General features: G+C 33.0%; 2 protein-coding genes across 3 annotated transcripts in view; one reads left to right on the top strand and one right to left on the bottom strand.

The window, feature by feature from the left end:
* The first annotated feature begins 4,448 nt into the window (after positions 1–4,448).
* LOC125807518 (histone H2B.1) overlaps positions 4,449–14,539 on the top strand; it is a 44,946-nt gene continuing 34,855 nt past the window's right edge. Inside the window, exons 1-2 of one of the 2 annotated variants that reach the window (XM_049487243.1) lie at positions 4,449–4,881; positions 8,002–8,537. In XM_049487243.1, the coding sequence (XP_049343200.1) occupies positions 4,461–4,881; positions 8,002–8,417 (837 nt within the window). In that variant the 5' untranslated portion in view covers positions 4,449–4,460 and the 3' untranslated portion in view covers positions 8,418–8,537. Of the gene's footprint in view, positions 4,891–8,001; positions 8,538–14,539 lie in introns of those variants that run through there. The other variant, XM_049487242.1, reaches the window with a different exon arrangement.
* LOC125807489 (probable ubiquitin conjugation factor E4) lies at positions 9,625–12,690 on the bottom strand. Its single transcript, XM_049487212.1, has one exon. It carries the CDS (start codon positions 12,688–12,690, stop codon positions 9,625–9,627), a length of 3,066 nt encoding a protein of 1,021 aa, XP_049343169.1.

Genomic DNA, 14,539 nt, shown 5'->3' with positions numbered 1-14,539 from the left:
TCTATTGCCTTTCATACTCTGTACATTATTTTGTACTGACTCCCCATGGCCTTGGGGGCGCTGCATTCATGCATGCAGGTCCTAACAGACGACTGAGTAGACCTACTCAGCAGCAGGATTGACTTTTATCCGGTTGGCTAAGCCCTTTCCTCCGGAGCTGCCAGAGTTGGAAGGTTTGTTACCTTTTGTTGTATATATCTTTATGGGTAGGCTGAGGCCCTGTCCCACCAATCTTTACTACTCTTAGAGGCTTGCAGACTAGTGTGTGGGGTTTATAGCTACGTTATGGCCATGCTGGCCTATGTTGTTGGTTTGCGAAAGCTTGTGAGATGTTTGATGTATTGTATTAATAAATATTTGCTTTTAGTTTTGGTATAGATATCATGGTGGCCTCGACAACCCAATCAGCACTTCTGTGCTAGTTGACTATTTATTTATATGATCTCCTAAGAGTAGCTGTTTTTTTTATAGATCAGTTGATAGGGGCCTTGCCGGCCGATGACTTAGTTTTAAGCCGAGATATATTTATTTGATTTCTTGATTGCGTGTGGCTGTCATGCGCTAGTAGCAAATGGTTCAGCATGGTCGGCTCGGGCCTGAGTTTTGGCATTAGGAGCCAGTTGCGCCCCTCGAGTTGGGGTGTGACAATTTGAAATACAATTAATACATAAAAACAGATTTTATAGTACTCATAATAAATGTTCTGGAATTATAATTCGTTAGCTTAAAAGACAGAATAAATCAAAACATGAGTTTGTCACAATTATAAATTATGACCTTTTTTGGTGCAGGGTAATTTGAACATGTCTTCCTGTTGTGGTCCTCTCGACGACGTGTCTTGCATGTAACTTTAGACCTCTTGAATTTCATATCAGCAAATTCTTTCCAGCGTTCAAGTTTATTCACACATTTCATACACATTTCATGCCAAAATTCATCAATTATTCATACTAGGATCATGCCACTATAATACCAAAATAATTTCATTTCTACCTATTAATTGTCATTTATTAAATACACAATATACCAAATTCATTACATTATTATTCTCAAATTCATTTTCAATATAATGCCAAAAAAATAATCAATCATACCAGAATCGTACCAAAAAATATTATAAATTGCCATACATGTTTGTTATAAGTAGTATACAAATTCCAAAAAAAAAAGATTATGTAATTTTTTAACCAGAAACATACCAAAAAAATAATATCTGGTTCAGACAAATAATGAACAAATTAAATGTTCAAAATGCAACATTATACTTTTAAAAAATGTCATAATTAAAATTATTATACACAACAAAAACTCAGAAATCAGTATACAAATTTCATACAATTTTAATGCACACTTTTCATATTTATTTGATGTCAAAATCATACCTATTTCATACCATAAGTCATTACTTATTCATACCAGAATCACGCCACCAGAATAAATAATGCAAGAATCGTACCAACATGGTATAACCAATATATCAATTACAAACAAATTTTATGTAATTTTAAATCAGAAATATACAAAAAAAAAATGAATGTTCATATCAAAATCTAACAGTATACAAAACAAAAAAACACCTTAATTAAAACTATTGTACACAAACGAAATCTTTATAAAAAATCCAGTTTGAATGTTCATAATTTTTGTTACATTTTCTTACCAATACAAATAAAATATATGAAAGAACACTAACCTGAAGGATTCTATCTACCACCATGATTTATTAATGCTAATAAGAAACCGTCCATTATAAGAAAATGAAGATTATTGAATAAAAACAAATTGAAATTAGACGAGAGTGATGACTAACCAACGAAAATATTGAGAAGAGAGAGAAACGTTTGAAGAAAAGAAAAGAAATCTGTTTCAAAATGCCAATAATTGCTTTGAGCTAAACAAGAAAAATAAATATTCCTTTGTTATGACTCTTCTATTTTCATGTCTCTGATAAATTATCATTAATATTTTCAAATTATTTACTACTAAAATATCCATTTTTACCTTATTTATTTTTCACACAAATTAATTTTTATTGTTATTTTAAATCATTTTTATTTTAGTAAAATATTATAACCTATAATTTTTTATTGTTATAACTTGAAAGATAAAGAATAATGTCATAACTTATAATTATTAGTCCTATATATGTCAATTATAAAATTTTCACAGAGGTTTATTTCATATTTTAGACCATGATGAGTACGCGTTTTTATATAGGATCAAACGACTTTTGTTCGATCGAGAGGCAGAGATAGATCTGAGCGTGATAGAAAATTTGAGATCATATGAGAATTTGTAACGAAAATTTAAAATTTTTTTGACTTAATCTTGAACATTATTTAAAAACATAATAATTATCCTGATTCCTGATATTGATAGTAAAGAATTATTTTCGAATTGTAAGTGTAAAGAGAAATATATAATTAGATAATAATACTCTAATTGATAAATTCAAAATGTCCATATTGCTTTTAATATAATATTAACAATTGTTATTGTTGTGAGAATTGCCTCAATGGAAAAATAAATCAAAATTGATAAAAACTTATTTAAGAGCAACAACAACGAAAGAGAGATAGAAGAGATTGACTATATTATTAATTGAAATAGAACTACTAAAGAAAATCAAATTATCAGACAGTTGTTCATAACGTTGCATTGACTGATTCAGCGATGAATGTTGTAAAATATAATTTGACTACATTGGGTGTATTGGATCGAATTTGACAAAATATTGCATTAATGTGTGGTTAAATGTTTCAAATTCATTAAATTTTTCCATTTCAAGTGAGGAATAAATTGAAATAGCATTTTTTAAAAACATTTTACATTTAACTTTATTTATATGGGTTGGATTGACTATGAAAGGCATGGTTTGATAAAAGTACGTATTTTTTAGGCTATTAGATCATGAATTTTTTTTTAAGAATATTTCAATATTATTTGAAATAATTAGTTGTGTTTATCGAGATTAGATTCAAAAAATTATCATTATATTCGTGAAACTATATGTGTCATTATAGATTTTGACTCTTTCAAAGGCGACAAATTTTTGTCATAAGAAGATGTTGGTATTGAGCTATTAGCATGAATGAGATGATTCACGTAACACTACGATAAGATGATATGATCAAGTCATCAAGTGGGACATATGCTACTCACCGCTAGATTAATTACCTAGTTGATCTTGGATATTGTGTCGGTAAAAATATATTATTCTTGTTGAAATGTACAAACATATGTTTAGCCCTGTTAAAGATTCAAACGTGGTTTTGATAATTCAATTCAACTGAAATGGTACCAAATCATACGATTTATGCAATTATTACTGAAAGTTTATAAAGCCGAGTTGAAATGAATTTATACTTATTCAAATGTTAATTATTATTTTTATTTGACACTAATGCATATTGTTTTATAACAAATAATACCTATATTTACCGTATTGAGGGAACAAGGATAAAATGTGACACATATATGATAAGTGAAATGGTTTAGAATAATCCTCTTGCCAAGTTATGCATTCCAACACTACTATTATGTCATAGCTAATAATACACAAAAGAATATAACATGTATAATTTCATAAAATGTAATTAATGAGAGGAAAATCAAAAGAAAGGTGGAAGTGATAAAAATCTAATCAAGGAAAAAAATGATAAAAATATGTACATAACATGGAAAAATAATAATTCATTTAGAAACTTCATCGAGTAAGATATTTGATGACTAGAGATATCATTTTTTTATTTCAAAAGTTCATAAATCGAATGATTTTCAAACACAAAATAAGTTAAGTGATTTACTAGCTAATGTCACATATTCAACTAACCTTTTGAGAAATCTACTCTATAATCAATTAATCATGGTTTACCTATACAAGTAAGACATTAATTAAATGTTGGTACAAAATCATTTAAATATGAGACGTGACACAGACACATGTTTCATAGACTTTTTTTTAAATGTAATTTTAATTTTTTTTTATACAACTATAAAAAATAAATATTGCAGCTATAAATTGGAAGTTTAGTAATGTATTTGCTACTAGTTTTTTTTCTTTATTTCAGAAATCATCGAAATCAAATATACAATTTTTTTCACCAAAGCAATTCAAATAAGCAGCAAATTCCTTTTCCCGCCCACTAAAAAACGAAAATTGAAACTTCCCACTAAATTTTTTTCACACAGATCGCAGAAATTGAACGATCCGCGAAAACCATAACTAGCGAATCACAGATAACCACGTGGATCCTAACAACACGCAACAGCTAATACTGAACGTCCGATCTCTATTTAATCTACGGCTTAGAATCACGATCCTCGTAACCTGTAATTGACCAATCAAATACAGATCCCAAAACCTATATAAATCCTACTCTTCTTTAACCTAACATATCACTCACACAATCTCTTAACCAAAGCAAAAGAAATTTCAAATAATCCTTCAATTCTGAACAATGGCACCAAAGGCAGTAAAGAAGCCAGCGGAGAAGAAACCAGTTGAGGAGAAGAAGGCTGAGGAAGTTCCTGCTGAGAAGAAACCTAAGGCCGGAAAGAAGCTCCCAAAGGATGCCGGCGCCGACAAGAAGAAGAAGAGGTCAAAGAAGAGCGTTGAAACCTACAAGATCTACATCTTCAAGGTTTTGAAGCAGGTGCATCCCGATATCGGTATTTCCAGCAAGTCTATGGGTATCATGAACAGCTTCATCAATGACATTTTTGAGAAGCTTGCTCAGGAATCATCTAGATTGGCTAGGATCAACAAGAAGCCAACTATTACTTCTAGGGAAATTCAGACTGCTGTCAGACTTGTGCTACCTGGTGAATTGGCAAAGCATGCTGTTTCTGAAGGAACTAAGGCTGTCACCAAGTTTACTAGCAATTAGGGTTTTAATTTGGGGATCGTTTGGGTCAATGTAAAGGATTGTTGTTTTTGATGTTTGTTTAGTAATTGGCCTTAGTATGATACAATCTAATGAATCAAAGCTTTTCCCAAATGAAATTCCGTATTGGTTATGTTCGAATTTTCCGTATCTCGAAAAATCTATTGTGTTCTGTGGTTTTTCTTCTGGAATTTTTGTAAACCAAGTAGAATGTGGCAATTAACTCAGGCTTAAATATCTATTGTCTGAATTGAACTTCTATTCTCATCAGTATTAATTTTCTTGGAGAAACTTGTTGGTGTTTTCCGAGTGCTTTTGTTGTTCCTTCCTGTTAGCTGTATCTTTTTTGTTCTCAATTTAAATTACACTCTAAAGTGTTTCCGAATATATCAGGCAACATCTATGGTTTATTGGTTGATGAACCGGAGGATTTGTTTAATCTTGAATGTAGGTGATTATCCTCTTCACGAATTTCTTGAAAGGGCATCTCATTATGTTAAGGTATTATGTAAACATTACCATTTCGTGAACAGAACCATACTCCTAAAGAGCTCTTGAGCACAGCGGAATCTCAAGTCTCTACCAAAACACAAATCTAATAACACTTTCAGCCATTGGAGAAAACCACTACATCTACAATCTCTATTTATGCGGTTTCTATCTAAATTCTCCTGCTTTATATGTGTGTGTATCTTAGTTGTCTGTACATGTACTCTTTTTAAAATTTTCCAGTTTTGGGCTCTCCAAGTATGGTAGATCATTGTTCCCTAAGTCGTTGCTACTGCTTGTTTCTGAAACTGCTTTCATTTCTTCCTTTTAATTTTCAGCATTATACCCTGCACCTATTGCAGCTGTATAGGCAAGCATGTCCTACTGATTGTGGGGGAGGGGGGTGCGTAGGAATAGGTTGAATTGCCATATAAAGAAGAGTTGTAAACTATAAGACTTCTTGTTTAAGTATGAATATGAATATGAATTTGGTCTAGCTATATTACAAGCTTTTGTTTTTACAATCTTAATCTAATTACAGTAGACAACCTATGTCTTAATAAAGAGAAGTTGGGGACATAGTAAACCTTCTACTACAAGAAGGATTCCTGGGACTGGAAGGGGAAAGATTGAATCTTGAAAGTTTGAGCCCCCGGCTAGCAAGATCGGAAGTGTTAGCATCCTCTTAAGAAGGAATACCTGATTTCTGGGGTTAGCTTTGATCACTAGGAGAGAAGAGTGGACCATTGAAAGTCTAATTCCTATCCGCGAGAGTTCGATTTCAAATCCAACGATATATTGACCTATGAATCAGCTATTACACAACTCTTCTTCGCAACCCCTTTCAGTTGTTGGATGCATAAAACAACCTATTCCCCTATTTGACGACTCGGTGATCTTTGACATGTTAAACCTGATTGCACATACTTTCGCCTTTCACTCGTATAATTGAATCGACTAGTGACTTTAAATAAACCTTGAGACGGAGCACTACCTCTCACCTTTCGATTATTGCAAGAAGCACTCAGAATGCATTCAGCAATAATTGATCTGCTGTGGTACCTTTTTTGATCAATGTAGCTCCTTGTGATTGAGTATTCACCTCCCTTAGTCTGTACCTATCTTGTACATAACAAGCTTTGCATTTTTAATTTCATGGAGTGAATCTGCCTCAAGCTTTACGAAAAGTAACTTCTATCATAGAATATACTCTCCTAATGGAGATTGGAGAACTTAATGATTACTAAAAAATGATGTTTGTAGTATTAATATACGATCAACGTTTTTGAACTTTTGGCTATCAGCTGCACTTGTTCTCATTCTAATCAATAAAAACGTTTTGAAATGATATCAACATATATGTGCTATAAGAAACGAAATTTAAATGGTAAAATGCAAGTCTAAATGGAAAAATAATGGGCATATATATATATATAATTTTTTTATGAGCATATTTGATTGATATTTAGTATTGAAGTGAAATAAAAACGTTTTAAAATCATTTTTTTAATGAAGCTAAAGAATATCTCTTGTTTTCTAGTCCATGCACAGTTTAATTCTGTGGAGAAAAAAGATCTTCCGGTTGTAATTTTTCACTTTATTTTTACTCGTTCAGGTAACAGTCTACAAGATATTAATAATGTTATTTTAATTTTATGCTTATTTAACTAAATAGAGTTTTACGTAATGAAAAAATTACTAAAAAACTACATATTTTTGGAGATTTATATTAATTATCTCTTATTTCTTAGGAATGATTTATTTTTAAAGAGGATTGCCTAAGTTAATACTTCGATGGTTTCCGCTTGTTAATACATATAGTCCAATAAGTATATCTTGTGTTGATGTGGTCATGCAGAAATGAGATAGTAGACGAAAGATTCACATGAGAAAAGATAAGTAAATGAGCCTCTACTTAAGCCTCCAAGGAAATAGGTACATGAACAATCATTTACTCCCTATCAAAATTGATCTTGAATCCCTTGCAAACTAATGAATGTATATAAATAGCGCGCCCTCAACTACAATGGGCTGAAATACCTGTATGCCTAATCTATTTAGCGTGGGTTGTAATACCGTAGCCATATTCATTAGTGTATAGAGTTAACGAACTTGGAAAATAATATATACTTTGTTTGCATTTAACTGTCACAATAAAATTTTATACAATTAATAATGATTTCATTTTAATAAAAAATGTAGTTTAACTAATATATTTCTTTTTAACTTTTAATTATTTATCTATTTATGTGTTATTTAATTTTAAAATAATTTATACTAAATATAAAATAAAACAATTATTTTATCTTAATATCCTAAAGAGGACAACTAAAGGGGAATATATATATATTTTGTAAAACAAAGGTGAATGAGGGAGTACTTTTTTCTTTTATCTTTTCACTTTGTAAACAATTAAAACAGAGAATACGGAACGTCCATTCTCCCTTTCATCAACGGTCCACAATCACGATCCGCGTAAACCGATAATAACCAATCAAACAACAGAATCAAAACCCTATATAATACTCACTTCCCCCAATTCATTACCTCATCACTCACGCATTCTCTTCATCAAAATTCCTTTTCTTCCTTCTGTTAAACATCTCAACAATGGCACCAAAGACAGGAGGGAAAAAGCCAGCTGAGAAGAAACCAGTAGAGGAGAAGAAGGCTGAGGAAGTTCCGGCAGAGAAGAAGCCGAAAGCCGGAAAGAAGCTCCCGAAGGATGCCGCCGTCGACAAGAAGAAGAAGAAGACAAAGAAGAGCGTTGAAACCTACAAGATCTACATCTTCAAGGTGCTCAAGCAGGTGCATCCTGATATCGGTATTTCCAGCAAGTCTATGGGAATAATGAACAGTTTCATTAATGATATATTTGAAAAGCTTGCTCAGGAAGCATCTAGATTGGCTAGGATTAATAAGAAGCCTACAATTACATCTAGGGAAATTCAGACTGCTGTAAGACTTGTTTTGCCTGGTGAATTGGCTAAGCATGCTGTTTCTGAGGGAACTAAGGCTGTTACTAAGTTCACTAGCAACTAGGGTTTGAATTTTTTTTTTTTTTTTTTGTATTTTGGGTCAATGTAAAGGATGTTTGATTTCGATTTGTAATTGGCCTTTAAAAGATTACTGCTAATGAATTAAAGCTTTTTTCTACTGAAATTCTGTGTTGGATCTGATTTGTTTCGTTATTTTCTTGTGAAATTTGGTGTTTCTATCTGGAATTTATTTTCAGAGCATGATTGTGTATCTGTGATGTTCAAAGTAAATGATTATGTCAACATACCAAGTACGTAACAACTCTAATTTCTCAAAACAATACTAATATATATAATACTCACTGCATCATAACAACTGAGAATTGTAGCAACAAAGTAGCAAAGCTACACATAATATGAATAGAACTCCCTTTTAACCAATGGCTAATTGTGCCTGCATCTCAAATAAAATTCTCCAATGTTTTACTCAGCCCATTAATTCTCAATTAAATTAGTCTGCTTCTCTTATTTTTGCTAATAGCCATACCTAGGAAAAACTTTAATGTTTATTTTGTGGTTCTGAGCAAGTTATTCAAGGATTATTTTGTTGTAGAACAGTTTAAGTGTTTCATATTATTATATAGATATTGTTTTCTTCTTAAGTTTTAACTTAATTCTGTTTTAGAAGTTGAACTAAATCTTGTTTACCACTCGACTTACAGCAGAAGTGCTAATTATTTTTGTATGACAAGCTCTTGTTTCTTCAGCATCAAATAACTTTTGGCCGACCAAATTCAGTTCACCTATACATATTTGTATCTGAGAAGTCCATAATGTGAACATGTTAAGAACATCAGTTTCTCTTTATTCTTGGAACTTAAAGGATTATAATGACCTTGGTAATGAAAAAAATATTATGGATTGGACTATAGACTTCACATATTTGGAGAATTTTAATAGCTCAGTTAATTAATTATTTGAGCTTTTATTTTGTTGATGAGAATTCAATTCCCCGAGTTCTTATACCCTCCCACTTCCCACCATAAAAATAAAATGAAAAGTAAAGAACTTTAAATTGTTTTTGGAGTATTTATCTATTTCTGTAAGAAGTAATCAACTACTACAAGTGAAAAGAAGAACTATCCCATAAAGGAAAGAAAACTCAATATAATACAATGATCAGGGGTAAATGTAGAAAAAAGAGAAAATCCCTACTCAATCAAATTTCAAGTATCAGTTGTTTGTATGGTTGTATTTGTGTGTTACAAATTCTAATCCTCCAAAGTCTTCTGCGGTTCATGGGACCGGATGAACTCTTCGATTTTCGCCTTCAACTCAGTGTTGGGAATCAACATGTCCGCAGTTAGATGAGACCGGCTAAATGGGTCTGTACTCTGACTAAGAAGGTGCCGCTGAATAACAGGCCGGTCCATTGTTTTCCTCGAAAAGGGAAGAATGACAGGATCCTTCATTAAAGTATATTGGATCGGGTCAAGGAATTCATCAGGAATGTCTCCAAGAGCAGCCTCAGCATCCAGTGCTTCTGAAGCTGCAGTCTTGGCCTTTGCAGCAAGGTCGATGAACTCTTGTATGATACTCATATCTTCACCAATTTTTCCAAGGATTTCAACTGCAGCACTAAATATCTGATCACTGTATGATCGACCATCTCTTATAATTGCAGCTGGAAAGATGTTCTCCTTATCTCCTCTCGCCAAATGGACATATATTTTCACAATCTGTTTGAGCAACTCTTTCGGACGAAATTCATACTTTTCAGGGTCTTTCAAGCTAAGAGATTTTCTTTGTGGACCTACCAGCTGTAGTAAGAAGTAATTCAACATGCTAGCAACTCTTTCCACCATCTCAGGAAGAAGAAAAGGGACAGTGATTTGTTCTGAAGTAAATGCTAACAGGCTCACATCTTCATTTGCCAATTTCATATCAGTTTGAATTATATTCTCCTGTGAATGGAACAGACTGGTTCTCTCCTGCCTTTCTTGAGCTGGTTTTCGCTCCCATTCCTCTGTGTTAGACATTTCAGCTTCCAGCTCTTTTAGTTCAAGAATTTTACCGAGACTTTCATCGAGAAGATAGATGCTATCATTAATCAAGAAGTTTAAGAAATTCAAATAAACACCCTTCTCCTCCTCCTTGGGGATCTGTTTCCATGCATTCTGGTGACTTGGAACTTGCCAAAGATATTCAAGTAATTCAGCAATGTTGTGGCGGATATTAAATTTATCATAGAACTGCGTGTGGGAACCTGTAAATTCAATGTCAACATAAAGCTTCAAAAGATTTTTCACAAGGTACTGCAGAGAGAGTTGATGCCCCTCAAACAAAGTAGACATTGCAGTAGAGCTGTAATCGCGGGGCATCCAACAGTTTAGAACTTCAACCATCTTTGCTCTAAGGTAAGGGTTTCTGATATATTCTGGACTTGCCATGAACAAGATAATGAAACTCATGAAGTCGTCCAGCAAGATACCATCCAAAGCTTCAGGAATCCGAGAAGCAAAAATTAGCAGCTCCATGGTATCTTCAACGAAGTGCTCAGGTATAGATGCAAACTCCATAGGGCAAGGGAAAGGTAAAGGTAAAGGCATCTTAAAACCACCAACAAGCCCGACCAGCCAAACAACCATCAACCTGTAGAAGGATAATGCACGCTGGAGAAGTCCTCCATCCCTCAGTATTTGGGCTTCATAGCATAATTCTTCCTGTGAATACGACTCAAGATCTTTTTCCAAGTGAGATATTTCCTGCTGCAACTGTGGCGAGGGTGTTTGTTCTAGCATGGTTTTCATGGTAGACAAATCATCTTTACATCTTGAAATGTCCTGAACAAGATGCTTAAAGTCTGAAAATGCTTTTAGGAGGCCGAGGTTGAGCACCCGTGCAGTCATGAAGAAGCATTCACATATGAAGGGGTATTTAGCTTTCTCACTACTTGATATTGGATTGTTATAGTGGATAATTGAAGGTCCACCAGAGTCATTCCCAGAGCTTGTAGCTTCCTGAGATGCCAACAACCGATTTTTTCCAACACTGCCATCTTTAGAGACATCAACTTTCCCAGGATTATTTTGATTTATCCATTCAGAGACTTCTTCTGATGATGCATGCAGAGCAGTCAACTCCCTCAGTTGCAGACGGGTGCTAGAAAACACATATTGGGGATCAATCTTGTCCCGTTTTGTCAAATTGACATCTAAGAAAGGTTCACAAAGCCAAAGCATAACGACACTGAGATTTACAAACATGCCTGAACTAGCACAAGATAATGGATCAACCTGCAACTTTGCCCTTGACGAATTTTTGTTTATAACTGTTGCAAGATATCCAAGGACATTTTCACGAGTGGTTGAATTTTTCAGAAGAGTCATCAGAACTTCTGTCAAGCCATCATACAAGTTATTCATAACAGTTGAGATTGTTGTGTAAGAAGACAAGAGATCAGCAGGACGACCTGTGGCCGATTCAGAGAAACACTGCTGGCCAACATCCGGTTGACTCTGGAAGATTGTATGGTCAGGCAAAGCACTGACATGAAAGAAAGGACCCAAAATGCTTGTCATCTCAATAACTCTTCCATTCATATACTGACTATCCGGAATCCACCAAGGATGATTCACCAAACACTTTGCACCTACTGGATACTTAACCAAAAACAATAAAGCTCTAAGAGGCTGCTGAAAATTACCCAATACTGAAACATTTAGCACAGTCCCTCTCAAATCCTCATACAACTGCTTCAGTATTGGTTCCATATTATCACAATTCCCATCCTTAAATAACTCATCCAAAAACCCAGGCGGACTTGAAACTCCACCACTACCACTGCTCCCACCATATTCATCCACAGAAGTTGAAAACTCGGAAAACAACAAAGGAAGCAACAGAGATACATTTGCTGGTGCCATATCCCAATTGGGAAACATATCAGGATTCCCTAAATGTATCCTACAGTATGATACAACAAGTCTCTTTACTTGCTTAACCACCAATTCCATCTCAGACCTAACATTCTTATCCTTCATCGACGCAATCTTCTTCCCCTCTTCATGTGCCCGACGGTAACAAGTGACCAAATACTGAAATGGTGGTTCCGCCGATACAAAATTACCGGAAAGTCGGTCGATTAAAACCCTCTCCATCAAATCCCTAGACAACTTTAACTCTTTACCCTCACTCAAAAACTCCGCCGCCGTCATCTCTAGATACACAATGCGTGTATCGCTTACCAATGAATCAACTAGAGATACAAGTAAGATTTTCCGAAGAATTATATCTTCGATCTCTGCCGGCGTTCTCTGTGGTTTACAAGTAACCATGATTTCAACAACAATAAATTAAACAATTTTTTTTCTAGAAAATCAGCTGGATTAACAATCTAAAATATGGTTAAAATAAGTGTGTATACAAAAACATTCAAGTTCGTTTCCTGCTCAAAATATTCAAGTTGTCTCTATTGTTCTTTCTTGTTATTTTTTCTTTTCTGCTTCAGCAATCTTCCTATTTATAATAGTAATAATAAGAAACCAAATTCAATAAGGATTATAAAATCAACTAGGACAAGTAAATTTTAACTAAAGATTAATTAAATACCAAATTCTAAGCAACTAAAGATTTCTATTCCAACCTTAAATTATTATTCCTATTTCAACTTTGAATTATTATTATTCCTACGTGAATATTTGTTGAATTTTTAAGTTCTTCAAGAGTAGTACAAATTAGAGAACAACTATTGTATCTTGTTCTTATTTTTTAGGATCCACACCATGAGTTTGAGAAGAAAATATGTGTATTCTTTCAAGTTCTTTATGTCTAATACCCAAGCTGTCTCATTATAATTTGTAATTGTCACGTGATAATATTGTAAGCTATAGTAAAAACAGATTGAAAATTTTGATATTAAGAACATGACAGAAACATGCATTTCTTTCTCAAAACGATTGTATAGATCCTAAGAAGTTCTAACAAGACTATTCTTCTTTAATTTAATTTTGTACTCCCTTCGTTCTAATTTATGTGATACTTTTCGTTTTTCGAGAGTCAAACAATTTAAGTTTGACCGCTAACCAACGCGTGAAATTTTCAATTTTGTTGAAATTAAATTTATATATTTATAAACTACGTAAAAGTATTATAAATCGCAATAATTGATAATGCAAAATATTTAAAATATATATGAGAAAATTATCGTAAAAAATAAACTTGTTTGAATCTCAAAATTTGAAAAGTGCTACATAAATTGAGAGTATTATTCTTCTTAAAGAGTTTGAATATTCAAAAAATATTGTGATACAGGCAATAAATGTTCAAACTGGAAAGTGGTTTATTATCCTTTTTAGAAAAAAATGCTTTTGTTTTGATTTTTAATTTAGTGGTGTTCCTTAATTTGTTATGATGTTGATTAGAATGGCTAAAGTTAATTTAAATTAATGAATGGTTTTACTCTCATAAATCTCGTTTCCTTTTGTTAGATTTTTTTTGATTTTTTTTGATTTTTTCTTATATTTATTATTTTAAAATTATTTCTTCATTAGTGATTCGTACACTATGCTTACATTTCTTGTATTCCACATCTTTCCTTACAAATGTTTAGTAGGACTTTGCGTTATTTAATCAAAAATAATTTTTTCCTCATTACAGTTGTCAAATGGTGTAATATATGTTAGTAATTGCTTTGTTTGATGAAACTTTTCATTAGCTAATGTTGGTGATTGTTGGCAATATTTGATTATGTGGTGGTGACTGCTAATAATGTTTGTGATTGTTAGAAATATTTGATTATGAGGTGATGGCTGATGATAGTTAGCAATAGTGGTTATGAGGTGGTGATTAATGATATTTATGATTTAAAATAGTGTCAATGATGGGAGGGTAATGGTGGCTGCTTTAAGAATTGGTCTATTGGGTTTGGGTGTCAAATGAATGAGTTGAATTGAAATTGTATTAAAATTGATTGAAACAGAAATTGAGTTGGGATTTGACTCATTCAGCTTTACTTTGGGCTCTAATGAGCTAAACAACAGGTTGGGTCTTGACCCACCTAATTTGACCCGTTTGATCTCAATAATTTTAAGGGCAAACTACATAAATCTCACTAGTTTAGGTCTTAATTACTAAGATTCCCGATAGTTTCAAATATTACTTCATCTACCATATTTTGTGCTTAGG

Source organism: Solanum verrucosum, unplaced genomic scaffold (genome assembly GCF_900185275.1).
Source record: "Solanum verrucosum unplaced genomic scaffold, falcon-dt-bn FXZP01000183.1, whole genome shotgun sequence".
Taxonomy (NCBI): domain Eukaryota; kingdom Viridiplantae; phylum Streptophyta; class Magnoliopsida; order Solanales; family Solanaceae; genus Solanum; species Solanum verrucosum.
The sequence above is the reverse complement of the archived record's forward strand: the minus strand, read 5'-3'. Positions and strand labels throughout refer to the sequence as shown.

Coding starts and splice junctions, on each gene's coding strand:
- LOC125807489 (XM_049487212.1), bottom strand. CDS start 12,690: ATGGTTACTTGTAAACCACAGAGAACGCCGGCAGAGATCGAAGATATA.